Source organism: Asterias rubens, chromosome 17, assembly GCF_902459465.1.
Source record: "Asterias rubens chromosome 17, eAstRub1.3, whole genome shotgun sequence".
NCBI classification, from domain to species: Eukaryota; Metazoa; Echinodermata; class Asteroidea; order Forcipulatida; family Asteriidae; genus Asterias; species Asterias rubens.
Window position 1 is genome coordinate 6,997,803 of NC_047078.1, and position 25,611 is coordinate 7,023,413.

Below are 25,611 nucleotides of genomic sequence, written 5' to 3' on the forward strand. Positions count from 1 at the left end.
CCTATCTAGAGCAGTACATGAAGAATCTGAATGTGCTCATTCACATACAGCAGCAATTGGTTCAGAACCTCACAGATCTCCAAAAGCAGAAAAAAGGCAGCAAGCTGGAGAAGGAGCCCTCTAAGCAAGATGATCTACCTGCAGGGGAGATTGGCAAACAACAACTCAATGAACTGGAACTGATCAATGAACAGACTGATTTGGTGAAAGATTTTCAACGCTGGATGGAATGTCATAGAGGATGGCAAGAGCAGCAACCTGGTCATTTCATATTAATTGTGATTTGTTCTGTACTTACTGTGCATCATATTCATGGTAGGATGTCCCGTAATTTTATTGGGACGTATTACCTGGAAGCCACCTTGCGTTATCATCACAGGGCGATGCACGACGAACTGAACGAATTGGCTTTCTATAAAGAGAGGATCATTCACAGTCAAGAAAGATTCTTGGATAAAGCTGAAATGTGGATAAAAAGACAAGGTAAGAAGAACAAACTTATTACTTATGGTTTGTTATCTTAGTGAAGGATCACATCATAAACATGCAATTCAATTAAATAAATACTAAATTTTACAAAAGGGATAAAGAATAGTTTATAGTTAAACAGTGTATCAAATTATACAATCCTGCAGTCATTCGAAAAAACCTGGACGTTGACCTTTTTTAGAGCAAATGTTCTGCCACTAAAGACCAACAAAATTGTTCCTAAAACACCTGCTCTTTGGTTACAAGGGCACTGGGTTCAAATCCCACTTGAGTAATTTGCCCATGGATTTTCCTTTTTTTTCAGGAACATGGGAAAGTGTTATGAGTATACAGTGCTTTTAAGCACTATACATTGAAATAATGTTAAAACAGATTTCAGGTATATTAACAAAGTTCAAATCAAATCAAATGACTTTGGGAAATGGATGAGGATGAAGTGCTCATCGATGTGTGGGTACAACAGAAAAGAATGGGTTGATGAAGTGGGTTTTTTTCTTTCTTTTTTTCAAATCTGGTCTTTCAAATTTTGTAAATGTACCTGATTTAGAGAAACAGACTATTCACGAATGAATTGGTTTACATTTTGTTTACATGCAGAGAAAGAAATGCAAGATGACTCAAATGTAGTAAGATACTCACTGCAGGGTGACCCAACTGATTTGAAACAGTCGAAGCAAGATGACCAAACTGATGTAAGATATAATTATCTGAGTCAAAAGCTGATGCCACTTTAAACTTTGGTAGTTTTTAAGTTTCAGTCTACCTGTTAAATATCAAATAATAACAAATTCTTATGTAGCGCATTTCACAATAAACCGTATCAATGCGCTTTACATTAGTCGCCTGGTCATTGGGCCAATAAACATCCCTTTAATCTTTCTCAGCTCCCATTATAGGAAGTATACAGCCCTGAGCTTTCATTCACATTATCAACCTCTACCCTCGCAGGTACACATGTATACCCCTGGGTGAAGAGAAGCAATAGTAAAGTATCTTGCTCAAGGACACAAGTGTCACGATAACAATCAAAGTTGAAAGAAAAAAGATTACTGATTAACAAATGACCATCCATACTGTATGAACGATGTACCTTGTTTCTTAAAATGAAAAGCACTCAATTTAATGCATTTTCGAAGTCTCAAGTTTCCAGAGCATTGTTTCCCCCTGTAGTATATATATGTTAGATTTGTTTACTTTATTTTTGTTTTCATGGAGTCACACCATTGATTGATAGAAACATTCACATTCTTTTTCTCCTGGTTCAGGAATCTGACCTGGAAGGGCTCAAGATCAGTATGGAAAAAACTTTGTTGTCAGATAAAGATGAAGGTAAACCAACATACATCTTATATGAAAGTAATGATTTCATTTGCCCCACTTTCTTCATCTTCCCTCACTCTACCTTGGCACACCATGCCTCAATCTCTTCATCCTCCCTCACTCCACCTTGGCTCACCCTTCCTCACTCTCTTCATCTTCCCTCACTCAACTTTGGAAAAACATGCTTCACTCTCTTCATCTTTCCTCACTCAACCTTGGCTCACCCTCCCCCACTTTCTTCATATTCCCTCACTCAACCTTGGAACACCATGCTTCACTCTATTCATCTTTCCTCACTCCTTCTCAGCTCACTATGCCCCCTTCTTCATTTTCCCTCACTCCACCTTGGCACATCATACATCCCCCTCTTCATCTTCCCTCACTCCACCTTGGCACACCATGCTTCACTCTCTTCATCTTCCCTCACTCAACCGTGCAACACCATGCTTCACTCTCTTCATCTTGCCTCACTCCACCTTGGCTCACCATGCTTCACTCTCTTCATCTTCCCTCACTCCACCTTGGCACACCATGCTTCACTCTCCTCATCTTCCCTCACTCCACCTTGGCACACCATGCCTCACTCTCTTCATCTTGCCTTAATCCACCTTGGCACACCATGCTTCACTCTCTTCATCTTCCCTCACTCCACCTTGGCACACCATGCTTCACTCTCCTCATCTTCCCTCACTCAACCTTGGCACACCATGCCTCACTCTCTTCATCTTGCCTTAATCCACCTTGGCACACCATGCTTACTCTCTTCATCTTTCCTCACTCCACCTTGGCTCACCCTCCCTCATATTCTTTCCTCACTCCACCTTGGCTCACCCTCCCTCACTCTCTTCATCTTCCCTCACTCCAACTTGGCACACCATGCCTCACTCTCTTCATCTTCCCTCACTCCACCTTGGCCTACAATGCCTCCCCCCTCTTCATCTTCCCTCACTCCACCTTGACACACCATGCCTCACTCATTCATCTTCCCTCACTCCTTCTCAGCTCACTATGCCCCCCTTCTTCATTTTCCCTCACTCCACCTTGGCTTATCGTACATCCCCCTCTTCATCTTCCCTCACTCCACCTTGGCACACCATGCTTCACTCTCTTCATCTTCCCTCACTCCTTCTCAGCTCACGATGCCCTCCTTCTTCATTTTCCCTCACTCTACCTTGGCACATCATACATCCCCCTCTTCATCTTCCCTTACTCCACCTTGGCTCACCATGCCTCACTCTTTCATCTTCCCTCACTCCACCTTGGCACACCATGCTTCACTCTCTTCATCCTCCCTCACTCCACCTTGGCTCACCCTCCCCACTTTCTTCATATTCCCTCACTCAACCTTGGAATACCATGCTTCACTCTATTCATCTTCCCTCACTCCTTCTCAGCTCACTATGCCCCCTTCTTCATCTTTCCTCACTCCACCTTGGCATACCATGCTTCACTCTCTTCCTCTTCCCTCACTCCTTCTCAGCTCACGATGCCCCCCTTCTTCACTTTCCCTCACTCCACCTTGGCACATCATACATCCCCCTCTTCATCTTCCCTCACTCCACCTTGGCTCACCATGCTTCACTCTCTTCATCTTCCCTCACTCCACCTTGGCACACCATGCCTCACTCTCTTCATCTTCCCTCACTCCACCTTGGCTTACAATGCCTCCCCCTCTTCATCTTCCCTCACTCCACCTTGACACACCATGCCTCACTCTTTCATCTTCCCTCACTCCACCTTGGCACACCATACTTCACTTTCTTCATCCTCCCTCACACCACCTTGGCTCACCCTTCCTCACTCTCTTCATCTTCCCTCACTCAACCTTGGAAAAACATGCTTCACTCTATTCATCTTGCCTTACTCCACCTTGGCACACCATGCTTCACTCTCTTCATCTTTCCTCACTCCACCTTGGCTCACCATGCTTCACTCTCTTCATCGACCCTTACTCCACCTTGGCACACCATGCTTCACTCTCTTCATCTTCCCTCACTCCACCTTGGCACACCATGCCTCACTCTCTTCATCTTCCCTCACTCCACCTTGGCACACCATGCTTCACTCTCTTCATCTTCCCTCACTCCACCTTGGCTCACCATGCTTCACTCGCTTCATCTTCCCTCACTCCACCTTGGCACACCATGCTTCACTCTCTTCATCTTTCTTTACTCAACTTTAAGTTAAAATTTGTGTTTGAAGAACTGTACGGTTGATATTGTTTTTGAAAGCTGTTCTTTCGAAGTTTCCAAATGTGCTTGGTTTAGGATATTAACAGAAACTATGAAAGGCCTGATTTATGTTTTTTTTTTTTTTTTTTTTTTTATAAAGCTCGAAAGAAACGGCAAGAATACCAAACTGAGGTGAGACACTTTTTCTGATTCAATAATTACTTTAGTCAAAAGCGGATGCCACTTTATATTGGTACAGGGAATTTTGGTTCAGAGACTAATGCGTAGCGTAATGGAGGTAAAAGTGGCCTTAAATTTACTTGAACTCAATGAAATTTAATGACACATAGGTTCTTATATTTCTCGGCCAATGTTGACCTTTTATTTGTAACCATTAGTGATATATGTTACCTGCAGTTGATCTGAAGAAGTTTGTGCAGACATCGAGGATTACTTGTACAAAAATATACATTATAATCAGCAAATAACTTGCACTTCATAATGTAGTTGAATAGAGTAATGCCATCGAGATTTAGTTAATCCTGGAAATTGTTCGCATAATACCTGAAAAGAACAAGTGTTTTGTTTGGTATCAGCTATGATCTACAAAATGCTGTCAGGATTTCATAATTGTCATGGTAGTTCAGGAAACAGTGAAGTGATGTACTTTTTTCCCTGATGACTTAAGACGTGATGTATTTTACATGGCTAAGTTAATAAGCTACGTTGTTGGATAGGTCTTAAGCTTGACTAGAGAAGATCTCAGAATGCCATTAGTTTGAAAATATCCCTTCCAGAATTACATTCAGCTCTTCGCTGCACTCGGTTAAAGGTAAACTCTCCCAAAATGTTCCTCCGATGAGTTGTAAACAAATACAGAAGTCTGGAAGCATCCATCAGTCTTGAGTAATTGTGCACATTATCTAAATGTCTTGTTTGGGTATAAAGTAGAAGCTCCCTCTCAAAGAACGTAGATTTTGAGAAAGAAGTAATTTTCCACAAATTTGATACATAGAGAAATAAGAGACCTCAGAATTTGATTTTGGGGTCCCGAAATCAAGCATCTGAAAGCACACAACTTAATGTGACAGTGGTGTTTTTTCTTCCATTATTATCTTGCAACTTTGACGAATTTAGTTCAAATTTTCACAGGTTTGGTATTTTGTGCATATGTTGAAATACACCAAGTGAGAAGACTAGTCTTTGACAGTTACGAAAGAGTGTCCAGTGTCTTTAATAATGCTAAAGTTTTTTCGTAAAACATAAACTGGGTGTTTATTTCAGGCACCATTATACGTGTTGTGCACTTTAAAACACTTGGAATGCCCATCACCAAATTTTCTGATAAAAATGTTAACAAATGCTGTACTTTTTTATTTAAAGTAGTATTCCATAGTCAAAAGTTATTATTCAAAATAATATTTATTATTCATTGAAGGGAAATGAAATCTTACACTACTGGTTTCTTTATTTAGATTTGGTTTGATTTAAAACACAAATGGATTATTACCCTTTTTTGCTAACATTAAGTTGTTGTACTCTAAGTATTGTTAAAACTGTTGATGTTTATTCAGGTTGCATTTTATTATTCGTTATCTCAGTTTTTTAGAACAAAATAAAGACCACAGACGTAGAAAACCTTTTACTGTATTCTCCCCTCGATTTGTTTTACCAAGGATAATCCGATTCGTCCAAGGCGCCCCATTTATGGATCTTCAAAGTCATCTTCATCTCCACGTAGTTTCAGTGTAGAACAGCGTGGTAAGTAAATAATACAACCTCAAATGTCATCTTTCAAAAAGCTATTTTGACCTTTTAAGATATGTTAAATTATTTTATACATATTTAGGTTTAGTAAAATTTCATGTAAGGATAGTTCAGTTAGTTTTCATCTTGCAGTGGTCATGTTAAACAAGTAGAGTCTCGAGCACTTGAAACCTGTGGTTATATTAGTTCACAAATAGCACAAGTAAAGCAAAAGGAACATTCATTATTTTCTATGGTGAGGCCCAACTGATATACTTTCAAAAAAATTAAACAAAACACCAAACACAGAAAATATAAGCCTGACAGAAGAGAGCAAAACATGTTCAGAAAAACAAAGCAAATATTCTCTGTCAATAATTTATATTTGTTATTTCCCTGATTATTGCAGCCTCTCGTACCTAAAATCTATCAAAAAATAAACACTTTGTCAAGCTTCCATAATATTTATTTCCCTGTCATAAACACCCAGTTTCGAACGTCATTTTTTAGGGAATTTAATTGATGTTCGCGAAACAATTATGGAATTTGCATGACACCCGAGAAAATTGATGGAGTAAGTTGCAAAATGATGCTCGGAACTTTATTACCTTTGCGCAATCCACATCAGAGCAGAAATTGATTTAGGTTAAAAAAACTAGCTCGTAAACTTTCGACAAGAAATGGCTACAAGTGTAAACCAAAGAGCAACTGAAAGTCAACTGGATCAACAGACATCAAGAGACTTGTCAGAATTACATGTTCTTTCGAGTAAGATTCACTTGGTGTCATTGAAGCTGAATCTACATAGGATTAAATCTGTAGATGAAGCTCAAATGAAAACAGACACCAAAGTATCAGAGAAACAACATCATGACAAAATGAAAGGGGCTCATTTTAAACTAGAGTTAACACTCAGAAGTGTGTTTATTTTGTCATTGTTCTTGCTATCACTTATACACAGGTGTACTCAAATAATTTGTGCGTCCTTTTTTTAATACACAGAAGTAGAACCACTGAGTGCAAGAGAAGTGCAGGAAAAAGAAAAGGTTTGCTAATAAATAGTTTGCTATTGCGTACAAAAGATGCCTTATCCACAATTAAATACAATAATGTGATAATGGAATCCGATCCAGAGGATGTTGAACTTAAGGACGACACTTTCAAAACGAAATGGTGCACAACGAAATCCATTACAACTGTCACTGGTTGGTTTTTACTTATCAATTTTAAGTTTAAGTTTCTGCCTTACAAACATTATCAAGCAAGCTCTGACTTATCATGTCCCCACCTCTGTGCATAAACCTCTTTGATGCGGTATACCTACTAGGGGTTAAGATTGTTACCCTTAAGTTTCATGGCAATGATTATTGAAAGTAAAACTGTCTGATCAAATGCACAAATTTAAAATGTCAAATTTATATGTTACTCAAATATTCAACTTGTAACAAATTATCTGGTGTATTGGCATACAAATTTAACTAAATCCTGGCAAATCAATACATGATGAGCGAAATTACTTACATTAGACTCCTACCGGGAACAAACAAGTGTTATCGGTGGGAATCAACTATGATCTACAAAATGTGTTAAGGATTATCAACTTGTGTTATGTAGTTTTGAGCTACATTGTTGGATAGGCCTTATAGCATGATAGCATGATGGTTTACTTGTCTTTCACTAAACAATCCACCACTTCGAAAGCAGCTCCCTTTAGTTGAAACTCATAAAATAAGTTGTTACTGGTCAACCTTTTACCAGTCTATAAGGAACACTTACGGTTGATCCCTCGGCTATGTGTATAAATAGCTTCACAAACCAAAACTTCTTACAGGTGACTGCCCTGATTACTCGGGTAGTTTCCGCAACCTTGTATTCCGTTTGCATTTGTCCCTTCATACCATCTCTTTATTACACTTTATCCTAAACTTTTCACTCATTTAAAAACTGTTCTGATTTTTCTTAAGCATTTGAGGCACATCTCAAAGGAAATCGACGAGCTCTCATCTATAGTAAGAACGGAGATGCTACCTGGTCAGTTACATTCATTGATCGAGAAATTGATCAAGGAACAGAAACAGCTTGTAAACTTCCAACAAGAAATGGCTGCAAGTGTAGAACAAAGAGCAACTGACAGTCAACTGGATCAACGGAAATCAAGAGACTTGTCAGAATTATTTATTCTTTTGAGTAAGATCCACTTGGTGTCATTAAGGCTGAATCTACATAGGATGAAATCTGTTGATGAAGCTCAAATGAAAACGGACACCGAAGTATCAGAGAAACAAGATTACAAAGATTACAAAATGTATCAGGCTCTTTCTAAACTAGAGTGGACACTGCAGCAGCATCTTCATACACTACAACATATCGAAAGGTATGATACAAAACCACAGAACATAGAAAGTGTATACTACTTCCAACAGATGCTAGTTGATGATTTGCAAGGCTTGGCTCAACAAACCCTACAGGTAAAGGAGCCTGCCTATCAAGAGCAGTGCATGAAGAATATGAATGTGTTCATTAACACACAGCAGCAATTGGTTCAAAACCTCACAAATCTGCAAAAGCAAAAAAAAGGCAGCAAGCTGGAGAAGGCGTCCTCTAAGCAAGATGATCTACCTGCACGGGACACTGGCAAGCAGCAAAATGAACTGGAACTGATCACAGAACAGACTGATTTGATGCAGGAGCCCTCTAAGCAAGATGATCTACCTGCAGGGGAGGTTGGTAAACAGCAAAACGAACTGGAACTGATCACAGAACAGACTGATTTGATGAAGGAGCCCTCTAAGCAAGATGATCTACCTGCAGGGGAGGTTGGTAAACAGCTAAATGAACTGGAACTGATCACAGAACAGACTGATTTGATGAAGGAGCCCTCTAAGCAAGATGATCTACCTGCAGGGGAGGTTGGTAAACAGCTAAATGAACTGGAACTGATCACAGAACAGACTGATTTGATGAAGGCGCCCTCTAAGCAAGATGATCTACCTGCAGGGGAGGTTGGTAAACAGCAAAACGAACTGGAGCTGATCACAGAACAGACTGATTTGATGAAGGAGCCCTCTAAGCAAGATGATCTACCTGCAGGGGAGGTTGGTAAACAGCTAAATGAACTGGAACTGATCACAGAACAGACTGATTTGATGAAGGAGCCCTCTAAGCAAGATGATCTACCTGCAGGGGAGGTTGGTAAACAGCAAAACGAACTGGAACTGATCACAGAACAGACTGAGTTGTTGCTAGATTGTCTCCGCTGGATGCGATGTCGTGGAGTATGGCAAGAGTGCACTGACCATTTCATATGGATGTTGATATGTTCTGTACTTACTGTACATCATATGTCCCATGGTCTTAGCTGGGAATGTGTTGAGGAGGTCTTCTCATCACATTCACATTTTCATTACAGGCCGAGGTATGGCAAACTGCAACAACTTGGTTACATTATAGACAGGACCATGCACAGTCAAAGAAGATTCTTGAAAGCTGAACTGTGGAATAAAATACAAAGTAAGAAGAACAAACTTATTACTGATGGTTTGTTATCTTAGTGAAGGATCCAGCATAAACATGCAATTCAACTCAATGAATTTCAAATTTGCATACTTAACTTACATAAGGGATAAAGAATAGTTTTATTGCTTTACCCATACACCTATGTTCGTTATGCAGTGTATAAAATACTTTCCTTGAGTCATGTGAAAAACTCCTAGACCTTGACCTTTTTTTAGAGCAAATGTCTTGCCACTACAAACCAACGAGATTGACCCTAAGACACCTGCCTTAAAGTACTATGCAAATTTCAGTGTATTAACAGATTTTAATGTATTAACCAGATTTCAAGTCAAATCATTACTTTGAGAAATGTTGCGGATGAAGTGCCCATCAGTGTGTTAACATCAGAAATAACAATGTAGTTTACATCGACTACATTATGTTGGTAAACCTTGACATTGTTACTATAGACTTTTTTTTTTTTTTTACACAGCAATTAATTAAGTTATCAAAATATATGTCTAAAGTGGTGGAAGGAAACGTGGGTATATAATGTTTTGTATTTTATGAACAGACTGATTTATATTTGTTTACAAATGTTCAGAGAAAAGGAAACATTGGAAACGTTCAGGTGATTATGTTGGACTGGCACTGCATTTTTCCCAACTTGCGGTGAGACAATCAAACCAAGATGACCCAATTGCAGAAAGACGCTCACTGAAGGGTAACCCAACTGATGTGAGACTGTCAAACCAAGAAGGCTCGATTGTAGTGAGACATTCACTGAAGGGTGACCCAACTGATGTGAGACACTCAACGCAAGAAGACCAAATTGATGTGAGACATAATTATCTTAGTCAAAAGTTGATTCCACTTTAAACTATTCTACCTGTTAAATATCAAATAGATACTGCTGATAATAATCAAGGTTGAAAGAAAAAAAGATTACAGGTTAACAAATGACCGCCCTACTGTATGTACGATAACCTTGTTTCTTAAAATGGAAAGCACTTAATTTAATGCGTTTTCATTTAATGTACCTATGAAGTCTCAAGTTTCCAGAACTTTTTTCCCCCTGTAGTATATAAATGTTAGATTTGTACTTGTGGTTTGTTTACTTTTTTTTTTTTTTTCAAGATGAACAAGCTTGGAATCACACCATTGATTAATAAAACATTCACATTCTTTTTCTCCTTGGTACAGGAATCTGACCTGGAAGGGCTCAAGATCAGTATGAAAAAAACTTTGTTGTCGGATAAAGATAAAAGTATACCAACATACATCTTATATGAAATTAATGATTTCATTTCCCTCACTCTCTTCATCTCCCTCACTCCACATTGGCACACCATGCCTCACTATCTTCATCTCCCTCACTCCACCTTGGCACACCATGCTTCACTATCTTCATCTTCCCTCACTCCACCTTGGCACACCATGCTTCACTATCTTCATCTCCCTCACTCCACCTTGGCTTACCATGCCTCACTCTCTTCATCCTCCCTCACTCCACCTTGGCTCACCATGCCTCACTATCTTCATCTCCCTCACTCCACCTTGGCACACCATGCTTCACTATCTTCATCTTCCCTCACTCCACCTTGGCACACCATGCTTCACTATCTTCATCTCCCTCACTCCACCTTGGCTTACCATGCCTCACTCTCTTCATCCTCCCTCACTCCACCTTGGCACACCATGCTTCACTCTCTTCATCCTCCCTCACTCCACCTTGGCACACCATGCTTCACTCTCTTCATCTTCCCTCACTCCACCTTGGCACACCTTGCTTCACTCTCTTCATCTCCCTCACTCCACCTTGGCACACCTTGCTTCACTCTCTTCATCTTCCCTCACTCCACCTTGGCACACCATGCTTCACTCTCTTCATCTTCCCTCACTCCACCTTGGCACACCTTGCTTCACTCTCTTCATCTCCCTCACTCCACCTTGGCTCACCATGCTTCACTCTCTTCATCTTCTCTCATTCTCTTCTTCTACCCTCATTCTTTCCTGGCTCACTAAGACTCACTCTCTTCATCTTCCCGCACTCCACATTGACACCATGCCTCACCCTCTTCATCTTGCCTCACTCCACCTTGGCTCACCATGCTTCACTCTCTTCATCTTCCCTCACTACACATTGGCTCACCATGCCACACTCTCTTCATCTTTCCTCAGGATACCTCATTGTTCTTAATATCAGTTATACACAGGTGGATTTTATTAATTTGATGACAAAGAAGGTAAAGAAAAGTACATGGTTTGCTTACACATAGTTTGTTAATGGATACAACAGATTAATCCACAGATTACTCCATATTAAGCCTTATTCACAATTAAGTACCAATGTGACAATGGAATCCAATCCAGAGTGAGTTACGAAATTTAAGGATATCAATATAAACCACAAGGGAAACTGACTGGGTAAATTTGTAAATGATTTTTGGGGTTGAACAAAGAATTGACTAGAGTGGGATTCGAACCAACGACCTCCGGCACGTTAATCCGGAGGTCGTTGGTTCGAATCCCACTCTAGTCAATTCTTTGTTCAACCCAAAAAAAAAGAAATTTAAGGATGACACTTTCAAAACGAATAGTTGCACAGCTAAATCCACTACAACTGTCACTGGTTGGTTTCTACTTATCAATTTAAGTTTCAGTTCCTGCCCTACACACATATCCACCAAGCTCAAGCTTATCCCGACCCCACCTCTATAGCACATTTTGATAATTCAGGTTTCGAGGCATTGAACACTATTGGTAATTGCTCAAAATAATTGTTACTATAAAAACGTACTTGGTATCAAGCCACGGAGAGCTGTCGATAGTTTAAAACATTGTGAGAAACGGCTCCCTCTGAAAGAACATAGTTTTCGAGAAAGAAGTAATTTTCCACGAATTTGATCTGGATACCTCAGAATTAGATTTTGAGGTCCCGAAATCAATATCTGAGAGCACAAAACTTAATGTGACAGGGGTGTTTTTTCTAAGAAGAACAGTGATGTGATCCTTCGATTTCCTCTGAGATGTGCCTTAAACGCTTAAGAAAAATCAGAACAGTTTTTAAATTATTAAAAAGTTAAGGATAAAGTGTAATAAAGAGATGGTATGAAGGGACAAATGCAGACGGAATACAAGGTCGGGGAAACTACCCGAGTAATCAGGGCAGTCATCTGTAATCAGTCTTGGTTTGTGAAACTATTATACACACTGGTAAAAGGTTAACCAGTAACAATTTACTTTATAAGTTTCAACTAAAGGGAGCTGCTTTCGAAGTGGTGGATTGTTTAGTGAAAGACAAGCAAACCATCATGCTATCATGCTATAAGGCCTATCCAACAATGTAGCTCAAAACTACATGACACAAGTTGATAATCCTTAACACATTTTGTAGATCATAGTTGATTCCCAGCGATAACACTTGTTTGTTCCCGGTAGGAGTCTTATATGTAAGTTATTTCGCTCATCATTTATTAATTTGCCAGGATTTAGTTAAATTTGTATGCCAATACACCAGATAACTTGTTACAAGTTGAATATTTGAGTAACATATAAATTTGACATTTTAAATTTGTGCATTTGATCAGACAGTTTTACGTTCAAAGATCATTGCCATGAAACTGAAGGGTAACAATCTTTACCCCTAGTAGGTATACCGCATCAAAGAGGTTTATGCACAGAGGTGGGGACATGATAAGTCAGAGCTTGCTTGATAATGTTTGTAAGGCAGAAACTTAAACTTAAAATTGATAAGTAAAAACCAACCAGTGACAGTTGTAATGGATTTCGTTGTGAAACATTTCGTTTTGAAAGTGTCGTCCTTAAGTTCAACATCCTCTGGATCGGATTCCATTACACATTATTGTATTTAATCAGCATTTGATCAGACACTTTTACTTTCATTGGTCATTGCCATGAAACTTAAGGGTAACAATAATATTTTCCAGCGCTGTGCAGCAAACACTTCGAGCCGCCGTGCTTCAAATATCGCGCCTCTATTGACGTCACGAACAGTGCCCTCTCGGGTCGTGTCTACTTTTAAATTTGTTAATAAAATGGAAACTAAATTTTTAGAACCTTAGATAATTGTTTATTCATATTCTACTCATCAAAACACATATTTTAGTGACAAAAACATTCCTCCGATGAGATGTAAACAAATACAGAAGTCTCGAAGCATGCACCAGTCTTGAGTATTAGCTGTTTCTTGTGTCCGAATGTTTTTCCAGTTTGATAAGAAAATGTCTGCCAATCAGTTTCAAGAACAAAAAGTATACATGAGAGTGAATGTACAACCAAAAATTTTTTTTTTTTGTGATCAGGATGCCACTGACGAGCCCATTGATGAAGACAGCAATGTAGATGCTGCAGGATTTACTTCAATCACACAGACTACTCAAGCAGTTACACAGATGGCACCAAGAAATGGTGAGCAAACAGTCAAAGGCTGGTCCATACAAATTCAGTTTTGAACTAAATAATGCCTGGCTATATTACCATGAGGAGAAGTACTGTAGTAGAGGATGAGTAGACGTTGCTTTTTTGTCATGATAATCATCTAGAAACTTACACCTTGTATGTGCACTGTTTTTAAAAGGGAAAAAAGCTCTACTTCAACTGGGGTACTTCTTAACCAATTTGCCTTTTAAAAATTGGCTTAAAAAAAAACCTTATGTGCTTAACTCTTGCAACCTAATCCTTCTTGATGAAGTAAAGATAGTAGAGACACCATGCAAATAAAAAGAAACTCTCTCAATCCATGACTTGTGGTACTTATGAGAATAACTGGTTGTTAACACGATTTTTTCCAGAACCACTGCAGCTTATAAAGAAATTCTATTTACATGATGTCTCTGCAAACCACACTTGGTTGTTTTTCAACTATGTACAGTTTGAAATCCTATCCATAAATACCCCAAACAGTTTCTCTACTCCTATTGGTGGAGAGCGCGTCACGTGGGGGTGTTTAAATGGTTGATAAAGACATAGCTGAAGCTGTTTAAGACCGACTGGCTTCTGCGTGTGGGGCGCGCGCACGCAAGATTATCATGCGGAACGCAATTCATAGCTATACAGTGCATAATATATGTAAGCGCGCGCGTATTCTATTTATAAGCGCGCGCGCGCGTACACACGACCCATGCGCATCAAACAGATTATTCACAAAGTGTTTGAAAACAATATTTCAAACCTCGAATTTTCAATTGTCAAAGTGTCTATAATTGTATTTTGTTTCAACGTTTTTTTAACAAAAGGGCATTTATGAATGGGAATAAAAGAGTAGTGACTCGTTCTTAAACGTCCGTTTAAAACCTTGCAGGGTCGTTGCCGTGCGATAAAGGCCCTCGTCTTCGGCTCGGGCCTTTATCACACAGCAACGACCCTGCCGGTTTTAAACGTCCGTTTAAGAACTCGTCGCTACACTTATATTCCCTTATTAAAACTCATATGCCTATTTTCAATAGGAATGTGAATGTGATAACTTTGGTTATTTTCCAGAAACGCCTTCCCATCTTGAAGATGTACTGAATAAGTTTAACAAACAGACATTGGACATCAGTGCTAATGAGAAGACTGACATCTTGCTGCAGTTACCGTACATGGCAGTTGGCTTCTTCAATGAAAAAGGTGGCATTTTGGCTCTGGAGAAATATGATGTGCACCTTTACATTCCGCATGGTGCAATAGCTGAAGGCCCGCCCCAGCTGGTGTATATCTATGTCAACCCTGATGAAGTAGTTGCTGATACAGCCAATAGTGAAGAGGAACAATTGTCACCAGCGGTTCAATGTGGTCCTCCAGGTCTCAGATTTAAACACAGTGTGGTGTTGTCTTTTCCTCATCATGCAGAGTCATCTGATTGGGAGTTTACTGCTAAGATGTCTTCAGCTTCTTCAGAATCCTGGCAAGCCCTTGATAGCAGCACTGATGGTCAGTTGGTGTCTGCTCAGGGAGACAAAGCCATTTTTCTGGTCAAACATTTCTCTCTGTTCACATTGTTCGGCAGATCCTTGGGTAATAGTCGAAAACGAGTTAGAGTTGGTGCCTTTGGAGACATCTTTGATCCCAAAAGTTATGCTTTTCGGGTTTATGTTTGGAAGGCTGACAGGGTCTCTGAGCAGGTACATGACAATTTCAATAAATCTGTTTAAATTGATTCATGCAAAACATTAAAAGAATTATTTTAGACACTTTTAAACTGTTCTTCTTCACATGCATTTCAAATTTTTAATGTTCAAATTAGTGAAGAACAGGCTCGTCTTACTTGACAGCAAGTAGCGTCTTAAAAGACAAGTGAAAATAGTTGTACCATTGTTATTACTAAAAACTAGATTGCAGACTTGGAATCTTTAACTTCTTATAAAGTTGGAAACGGTTACACTTCTGCTGATATAGTTGTTCTTCATTTTGCTAGGGATAAACTTTAATTTAATGTATTTTGTTTCATTGCTGTGATTTGTTAAAACCTTTTTTATTATTTTGGGGGGTTTTCCTCAGAGAGTTCTTGAATTTGAGAAGGAAAGAACATCTGAAATCTTGGATGCCTTTAGAGATCTGCAGTTTCGCAAAGATAAAGGACATATGAGTGTGGAGATGACAAAAACCGATGAGGGATGGGAAGTGAGACCACAAAAAAAACAGGTAAAGAAATCTTATACAGGTTCATCACTTGAATATTACATACCATGTAGTTAAAAATAGTTTGACATTTTGGCTTGGCTGATCTTGATTACATAAATGTAGTCAAAACTTTGTTAAACAAGCAGTTTTTAAGAGACTCGTGCAATTGTCAAGGGAGTTCAGCTTCAAGTAAACTACTTTTCAGTAATTAGATTTTCAAAGATAAGAACACTTAATTCACAAAAAAGTACAGATTTTGACAATTAAAGCAATACAAAATTCGGCCAATTTACTTTCTTCACTGTATTAAAACAAGACAAAAGAACCTAAAAGAAAAGATTCTTTTTTTTATAGCTACAAAACAAAACAAAGGGAAGTATTTAACTTTTCTCACAAGTTTTCCTCTCAACTTTTCGTTTCAGGAGATCCATGAAGAGGATGTATGGGCGTTCTCTCAGAATTCAGTCTCATTCAATGTGAGTAGCAGATCCAGCAACACAGATGATATTCCTTACATGGCTGTCGATTGCTACCAGCAACAAGAAGGAGATGATGGGCAAGGGAGGAAGCTTCTACTCTCTGTTGGGCCAAAACCGGTGGGTATTTTCAGACAATTATTGAAACATTATAAGAGAATAACATGAAGACGGAAAGGTTATTAAAGAGATCATTCGTGTTAAACATGAAGTAATTTGCTGATGTACTTTGTTTTTTGTAAGTAACAATAAATTGCATATAAACAAGTTTGCACGCCATACAGCTCTCCTGCTAGACTGATTGAATTCAAACCTGTTTGAGTATTTTCAGTCAACGGACTAAGGTCCCATCTTTGCAGTGACTATCATTGGAGTTTTAGTTATATTAACAACTTCTAACCGTTGTTTGTTGCTTGTGATTACATGAGAGAGTTTATGTGGGTAAAATTTTGAGATTGCAGTAAAGGAAGATTGCATAGTAATGTGTAGCCATTGACTTGACCGACCTAAGTAAACTTGTTTGTAAATTTGTGTGTCACTCTACTGAGTTTTGTAACCTCTCGTTTATGTTCGACATTACACAGTCATTTTAAAGGCAGTGGACACTATTGGTAATTACTCAAAATAATTATTAGCATCAAACCTTACTTGGTAAGGAGTAATGGGGAGCTGTTGATAGTACTAAACATTGTAAAAAACGGCTCTCTCTCTGAAGTAAAGTAGTTTTCGAGATAAAAGTAATTTTCCACGAATTTGATTTCGAGACCTCAAGTTTAGAATTTGAGGTCTCGATATCAAGCATTTCGACGACCAATTGAGCTAAAATTTTCACAGGTTTGTTGATTTGTGCCTATGTTGAGATACATCAAGTGAGAAGACTGGTCTTTGACAATTACCAATTGTGTCCACTGTCTTTAATGGTTCTTGATTGTATTCCTCTTCCATGCATATTTCAGAAACAAAAGGGAAATAACAACTTGATCCAGACCCGTGATGCTCAGAGGCCTCCGGAAGCACGCAATCTAATTGTAAGAACTGCTTTTATTTAAAGGGACACACCGGCTTCGTTAGGCTATATGTGCAAAAAAAATTTAACCAAAGAATGACTCCTAAGGTTTTACAGGAATGAAGAAGAACGGTTCTTAACAAAGTCATCAAATTTATCAGTTTGCAAGAATTTTTTTCAAAAGGTGAAGGTCACGTGATTTAATATTCAAACCAAAAAGTGGTTCGGATAAATCACAAGATCTTTCAAGTTATTTTTTACTTCCAGCCATACTACCGACAGAACCAAAGTTTTTACTTTTTGCTTACAATTATTCATCAGAGATACACTTTCATTTCCCCTTACGCTTTCAATCTCACGCTTAAAGGGTCTATGTACTTTTTGTTGGGCAAACAACACAATGTCCACAGATTTACATTAAACTTACACAGTTTGAAGATAATGATAGTAGAAAGCTTCCCTGAAAATATAACTTGCTGTGGTGCTGTAGTTTTTGAGAAAAGTAAGTGAGTTAAACAATGTCATGAAAATAATTTTCGTATCGGCGATCATGATCGAGAATAAAATTATTTTAGCAAGTAAAAACGTATTTTCATGACATTGTTTTATTCATTTCTCAAAAACTACAGCACCCCAGCAACCAATATTTTGAGGTACGCTTTCTACTATCATTATCTTCAAACGGTGTAAGTTTAATGTAAATCTGTGGACATTGTGTTTTGTGTTACAAAAAGATGCTTTCCATTCCTCAGAATACGCTTTCAATTCCTGATGCAAATTTAACCTTTATTGAATAATGATATTACAAATGATACATTTAGAAGATTACTTTTTTTGGACTTTACAGCCTGTCGAATTCCATACCAGTGGGAGTGGTGAAAATACTCTGCATTTATCAAGTACTGAAGTCGATGTGAGTATAATAGATTCACCATTATTCAACAATAGGTATTCAAGTCATTAAGTTTAAGAAAGGAATGGTTTATGGGTATTAGGCCTACAGTGCTAGTGAAAAGGGAAACACATTCTGTGTAAATATTTGACAAACAAAATCTCTTTGTTTTATTAAATGTTTGCAACAGTTCACACCTGCTCTGCCTCTCTGTCAAGACATCACATTTTCTGAAGATACAAGTGTACAACCTTTTTTTTATTGATGTTGCACTGTCTTGCGTGTTGCAATTTTTTCCTTCCTCAAAATAACAGATATTTCTTCGTTGTTTTTCTAAATTTTCTGTTATAAAGGGAGCAATTCAAAGTGCAGTCACGGATATAGGACAACGCCCGGAGTTGTTCGGGGAAATCATAAGCGCCCAAAGTAAGCCAGTTTGAAAATATTTTTGAATGTATTTAGGTTAACCGACATGAAGTGGTTAAACAAAATAATTAAAGGTACCTTTCAAAATATGAAGAGACGCTTTTCCAAGGTGTGGACAAAACTATTAAAAAATAGCGACCCAACATCAAGTTTTCAAAATTATCGTAAGAGCAGGGTTTGTTTCATATCCTATTAATTATATAAATTTTATATACTATTACACGTATATGGGATGCGTTATGTAACTTGGAACTTATTTGTGCTCGTCAAACCGTTTGACCATGACGTAAACATGCTTAACTCAGGGGAATCTCTAGTCCTAAAATTCAACCAATTTATGTTTAATCTATCAATTAAGAAAGGTTATTTGAAGTTATTCTTCAGCAAATGTTTCCTGTCAACCATTTTAGTTTAAAGTTGTTGGACAATATTTTTAACCAACTGATTAATTAATCATTCATTCTCATTTAAAATTGTTTATAATTTTTCTTTTTGTAACTCTCGACTGGATCTTCAATCAATAAAATAGCAGCTAATGAGCCTGAACCAATCTTGCCGTTTCCCGACAATCTGACACTGGTAAATACATATAAATCTTTAGGTATTCTAAGGTATACACTGTACACAGTTTTGTTCTATTGATTCAAATTGTAACTCCACTTTTTGCTTAAACTGTACCATTTTTCACAAAGAGCATTTACAAAAGTGGTGATTCAGTTTTTTGTTGAGCATAATAGTTAGGTTTATTGATGGTAGTTGTTGACTACAATATCTTGTGAAACTGTTTCTATTATTTACTTGTATGACACAAAATACAAAGTCGACAGATTTACATTAAACTCATACAGTTTGAAGATACTGGTGGTAAAAAGCTTCCCTTAAAATAATTATCCGCTGAGGTGCTGTGGTTTTTGAGAAATAAGTAAAGTAAGTCACACAAAGAATTTTCATCTCATGAGACAAAAATTATTCCAGAATGTAAAACATATTATTTTCGTAACATTGTTTTACTAATTTCTCAAAAACTACAGGACCCCAGTAACCAATATTTTAAGGTATATTTTTTCTACTACCATTATCTTCAAACGGTGTAAGTTTATTTTAAATCTGTGGACATGGGTTACAACAAGTACCCAAGGGTGACACGTTTTGTGATTTTTGTTTGCAGACGAACATTGAAACTGAGGTACTATTTCGAGAAATTGCAGAAAAACTGGGAGAAGATTGGGGACGTTTAGCCACACATTTAGGCCACGACAGTAGCGACTTGTACGCAATCAAACATGACAATGCAGGTGATGTTCGTGACCAGATATTCTGCATGTTAGTTCGGTGGCGGCAGGGACTTGGACCATTTGGAAAGAACGCTTTCGACACTTTATCATCTGGTCTGGAGATAATTAAAAGGAATGACCTTGTTGAGTTTTTGAAGCGAAAAGCTACAAGATATCGAAGACAACCCAAAAGCTCTAGCTCCTAAGTCTTGGGAAAAAAATGTCTAGCATATTCATTTAAGGTAGCAGTTTTCCATGGTTGCCGGCTAAATTGGCCGCCATCTTGGATTTAAAGCATGATAGCAAATATATGAAGAAAAAAAACATACAACAAACATTTCTGATCATGTTTTAAAATGTTATTTGGCTGATATATCACTTTTCCAAAAATGTGTACTATTTAAGACGGCCATCTTAGATTATGCAGTTCACCTGCTTCTTGTTCACTGTTACATACATCCCAATTGTGTTTAAGGACCCTTAAAGGCATCCCAAAACTTTGGTGTGGTTTAGTTTAGGGGGATTACTTTATTTCCTAACATAAAAATTTGCCCTATTAAAATGGGGTTTTAAATTGTTTGAAACAGTTTTTATTTTTTTATTGAGTGAATACATCCGGGATTGGTTTCATCCAGCAGTTTTGCATAGCAAAATTTTTGGACTAAATAGCTTTTGTGCACAAAAATGAGTAGCAAAAGATGATTTTTGAGCAGTAGCATTTTGATTTTATACAAACAGCGTGTTCACTTTAGATCCTTCTAAAAAAAACTGTTATTCTTTTTTTCATTACTGCACCTTATATCGATCATGCACTGAGTGACTTCAAATCTAGCAGTAACTTACACATAACATATTGATTGTTATGTAAACTATGCTGCATAAATAAATGTTTTCAATGCTGGATGGCATTTTAGTTTAGCTTCCAAAGGAATTGGCTTTCTCAAGGAAATATTTTGAGATTCCCACATTGCAAGATCTTAAGGACCATGACCCATCAGCCAAGACCAGAAAAACAACAAAAAAACAACCTGTATGACCTACAGCACCTTTGTGTTTGATCAATATCTGTTATCTAACAGATATTGGCACCCCTGGTTAATTTTAATTTTAAATCAGCTTGGTTTTGTCGTGACAATTTGAACTTGAATATGGCTTCTAAAACAAAGTGCCTTCAATTAAATTGTACCATGTATACATCGTATGCTAAAAATATTACTCATCAATGATTAATGGTAGCTAGTCTCTATACTTATGTGTGAGTTATAACTATACATTTTTAAGCTTTATATTTGTATGTATTGGTTAAAACATTTATCCATTTGCAGGCTTAGCCTATACAGCTGTAGATTGAAAGCTATGGAAATCCAAAATAAGAAGATTTTTTAGTTTTGATAACAATCATATCAGTTTTATGAGATGTGGTATTTTCCAAATGTATATGTGCATACAAACAAGTAAATGAAGCCTGTGTATATAGCATGATTTGAATAACTATACAATTTTAACCTTTATATTTGTACGTACTGGTTAAAACTTAATCTAATTGTATCTTCCAAAGCATACAATTAAATCAAGCCTGTGTATAGCGTAGTTTGATATAAACCCAGTATAACTCATCAAATATCAATTGGACTGGAATTAGCATCTTAAAGGCAGTGGACACTATTGGTAATTGTCAACTAGTCTTCACAGTTGGTGTATCTGAACATATGAATAAATAACAAACCTGTGAAAATTTGAGCTCTTCGGTGGTAGAATTTGCGAGATAATAATGAGAAGAAAAAAAACACCCTTGTCACACGTAGTTGTGTGCTTTCAGATGCTTGATTTCGAGACCTCAAATTCTAAACTTGAGGTCTCGAAATCAAATTCGTGGAAAATTAGTTCTTTCTCGAAAACTACGTCACTTCAGAGGGAGCTGTTTCTCACAATGTTTTATACCATCAACCTCTACCCATTACTCGTAATCAAGAAAGGTTTTATGATGATAATTATTTTGAGTAATTGCCTAAAGTGTCCACTGCCTTTAAGGTTCTGTTCAGTAAGTTCAACGAGTGCATTATGATTACTATGTAGTCATATGAAAAAAAATGAAAATCCTAAACAATAATTACTTAAAGTTTTGATCAGTGTCTCACTGCGCAAAAAAACGCAGAGTTTTACCAGATAGGAATCTGCCGTCGATTTCACCAAACTCTCTCTAACTTAGGACTAATTTTATTAGAACTTAGGACGAGTCTCCTTACCCATAGACGTTTAGGACGAATGGAACCCATCCGAAAGGCCGAATTATAGTCGGTCGCGCGATGGTCGGGCGTCGGAAATATTGACGCGCGATCATAAAAAGACACGGTTTTTAGGCCTCAGTCTTAGGATTGCGCGCAAGATTTCCGACTATAAACCGGCCTTAAGTTAGGACGGGTTACTCGTCCAAACTCGAGATAGGATCTCGTGAAATCGGCAACAGTTCTCCTTTTAAAGGCACTATAGACTCGAACCCAATTCGGACAATGGAGAATACCACAGTAATAAACAATTCTACAGTCTGTATGTGAGATATTAATTTTCTTTCAAATTGTATAAACAAGTATAACATACTGGACTGTATTATGTGTATCGTGGTCAAATGGAACTAGAGTGGAAAAACCCATATTAAGTTACTATGATTTGTTTTTCTTTATGGTTAATGTTTGTATCTTAGCAAAATACTTACTAGTAAATGGCTATTGGAAGCTAGTTTTTTTTTCTTTCAATATACTGTGTGAATTACAATATTGTTGTATATATTGGTTTAAACATTAAAGGAACACGTTGCCTTGGATCGGACGAGTTGGTCTATAAAAAGCGGTTGTAACCGTTTGTTACAAAATACATATGGTTGGAAAGATGTTTTAAAAGTAGAATACAATGATCCACACAAGTTTGCCTCGAAATTGCGTGGTTTTCCTTTTACTGTGCGAGTTAACACGGTCGGCTATTTATGGGAGTCAAAAACTTGACTCCCATAAATGGCCGACCGTGTTAGTCGACGAGGTAAAAGGAAAACCGTGCAATTTCGAGGCATGTTTATGTGGATCATTGTATTCTACTTTTACAACATCTTTCTACCCATATGCATTATATAAAAAAACGGTTACGAACGCTTTTCAAAGACCAACTCGACCGATCCAAGGCAATTAACAAATTTGCAGCCTTAACCTACGGTTGTAGATTTAAAAACTGACTCCCTCTGAAAGTAATGTATTTTTTGAGAAAGAAGTCATTTTCCACTTAAAATATTTGAATTTAATTTCGAGACCTCAGAATTAGATTTTGTTGTACCGAACTCAAGCATCTGAAAGCACACAACCTCGTGTGACAAGGATGTTTTTTATTTCATTACTATCTCACAACTTCGACGACCAAATTAAGTTCAACGTTTCACAGGCTTGTTTTTTTATGCATAATATGCATAAACGTGTCGATACACCAAGTGAGAAGACTGGTCTTTGATAACTACCAAAGGTGTTCAGTGTCATTAATAATAATCATGAGACCCTTATGGGATGTAATAATTGAAATGTTTTGCATAACAACAAATTCGAGCCTGTGTTTTTTTATAAGACCGTTATGAGACTTTGTTATCTCTGGCCAAGATAACAACAACCTTCATCAGCCTCTTTCAATGTGTATAATAAATTGGATGAATATTTCTGCTGGACTGATGTGTGGCGGTCCACTGACAGAGCAAAGTATAAATGGAATTTCTATTTTATAATACAATTGTTTGTATCCTATAATCCTATCTAGAAATATAGTTTAAAAGTTGTGTGATGTTATATTTTGTTTGCCTTCTTTTAAGATGGATACACAAAAAGTTCGATAGGGCTTCAATACTTTAGTATCCCTTACAAACATTATAAAGTGTATTGTTTGAAGTCGTAGTGTAGCATCAGATTTTATTGTTTTCTCCCTACTTACTGTTTGTTTATTTTAATACATGACCATTGAGTCAAGCTCGAAGTAAACTTAATCAGTTTTTGTGGGGAATTCATAAATACCATAGAAAGTTTACGACGTTCTCTTTTTATAGATTGATATAAATATGCTGTTAGAGAATGCGCTTGAAGTAATATTGTGTATTAACGCAGTACAGCTATAGACGATGTGACCTGTGACATCACATGTTTACAAAAGAACCACAGAGCCTGGACTTCCTGCAGGCACAATTTGTACACAGCCTAATGGAAGAAAACACAATCTTATATTCTATGGAGATTGCACTGTCCAACTCTTATAACCTTTTGATATGATGAAAGGGGGCACATCTCAAAACTTGTCCACCTTCTACTTTTATAACTCTTGGATTTATGTGGAAATTATGACACCAAATGTCAACGTTCCCATACGACCAGTGCAGCATCTTGGCATCTATTTCCACCATGCAAAGTTTCAAATCCTACTTATCTTGGCTGCCAGAATACCCAAAGAATGTACAAGGTCACACTTATTGTAAACAAAGTCTATAGTCTATGTCTATGTCATTGTGGTGTTTTGATTTAAAAAAGTTAAAAACAAAAATTAAGCTTCCTTGTCCACGAGTTTTAGTTTTGTTTCAACTTTTTTTAACAAACTATTTTAGTATTTGTTTTAAAGGCTCAAAATTCATTTCATAAAAAGTGTGGTGAGTATTGTTGTTGTTCATTTATATTTTCAAACGAAGCTTTCAGAAAAAAATTGTGTTCTTCATTTGACATATCAGAACGGTTCGCGCAAGATTTGCACAGTCTAATGGCACAATTAGAATCATGTAAAAAGCTATTTCAATGTTGAGCAAAGTATAGCAATATCAGGCACTTGACACTATTGGTAATTACTCAAAATAATCGCTAGCATAAGCAACTTACCTGGTAACGAGCAGTGGGTCCTTTTAATAGTATAAAACATTGTGAGAAACCGCTTCCTCTGAATTAACGTAGTATTTGAAATAGAGGCAATTTCTCACTCAAATAATACACCTTACATCAGGCCTGAAGCTGTTTGAAAGCACACAAGTTTAGTGCACCAATTCATTGTTTTTTTTTGTTACTCTTTCATTATTCACTTGCATCTTCGGTGAACAATTGAGTCAACATTTTTCAGTTTTTTTTTTATTTTATGGATATGTTGCCATACACCAAATGAGAGTTTGACAATTACCAAGGGTGTCAAGTGCCTTTAAGTTCATACCTTAATTTGTATTTGTTTTAGTTTTGTAACAAAAAAAATTCACATAATCTAATTCCTTTAACATCTTTTCTCCTACTTTTTATTCATATTAAATGCCATCCTTCTATATAAAACACCGCTAAATATATAAGTTGGTCATCCAATGACTAGAACTTGTTTTGCTTTACAGGATTTGGGTATTTTTTGTAACACCAAACACAATGTTCACAGATTTGCATTTAACTTACACCGTTTGAAGATAATGATAGTAGAAAGCATATCCTTAAAACATCAGTTGCTGAGGTGCTGTAGTTTTTGAGAAATGAGTAAAACGATGTCATGAAAATATGTTTTTACATGCTTGAATAATTTTCGTCTCATGATCACTGAGATGAAAATTATTTTCATGACATTGTTTTACTCATTTCTCAAAAAACACAGCACCTCAGCAAGTAATATTATTTTCAGGGAAGCTTTCTACTATCATTATCTTCAAACTGTTTAA

General features: G+C 37.2%; 1 protein-coding gene across 2 annotated transcripts; it reads left to right on the forward strand.

Annotated features, from left to right (window-relative positions):
* Nucleotides 1–336: 336 nt before the first annotated feature.
* On the forward strand, nt 337–21,633 carry LOC117301407. 2 transcript variants are annotated; one of them, XM_033785373.1, is made up of 16 exons: nt 337–483; nt 1,087–1,181; nt 1,755–1,818; nt 4,141–4,172; nt 5,555–5,572; nt 5,657–5,741; nt 6,729–6,772; nt 13,547–13,652; nt 14,724–15,346; nt 15,723–15,866; nt 16,268–16,441; nt 17,278–17,349; nt 18,175–18,240; nt 18,573–18,645; nt 19,175–19,224; nt 19,814–21,633. In XM_033785373.1, exons 1-16 carry the CDS (start codon nt 384–386, stop codon nt 20,123–20,125), a joined length of 2,058 nt encoding a protein of 685 aa, XP_033641264.1. In that variant the 5' UTR covers nt 337–383; the 3' UTR covers nt 20,126–21,633. The 2 variants fall into 2 exon arrangements, with proteins under 2 accessions (XP_033641264.1, XP_033641265.1); XM_033785374.1 differs by lacking the exon at nt 5,555–5,572.
* Nucleotides 21,634–25,611: the final 3,978 nt, after the last annotated feature.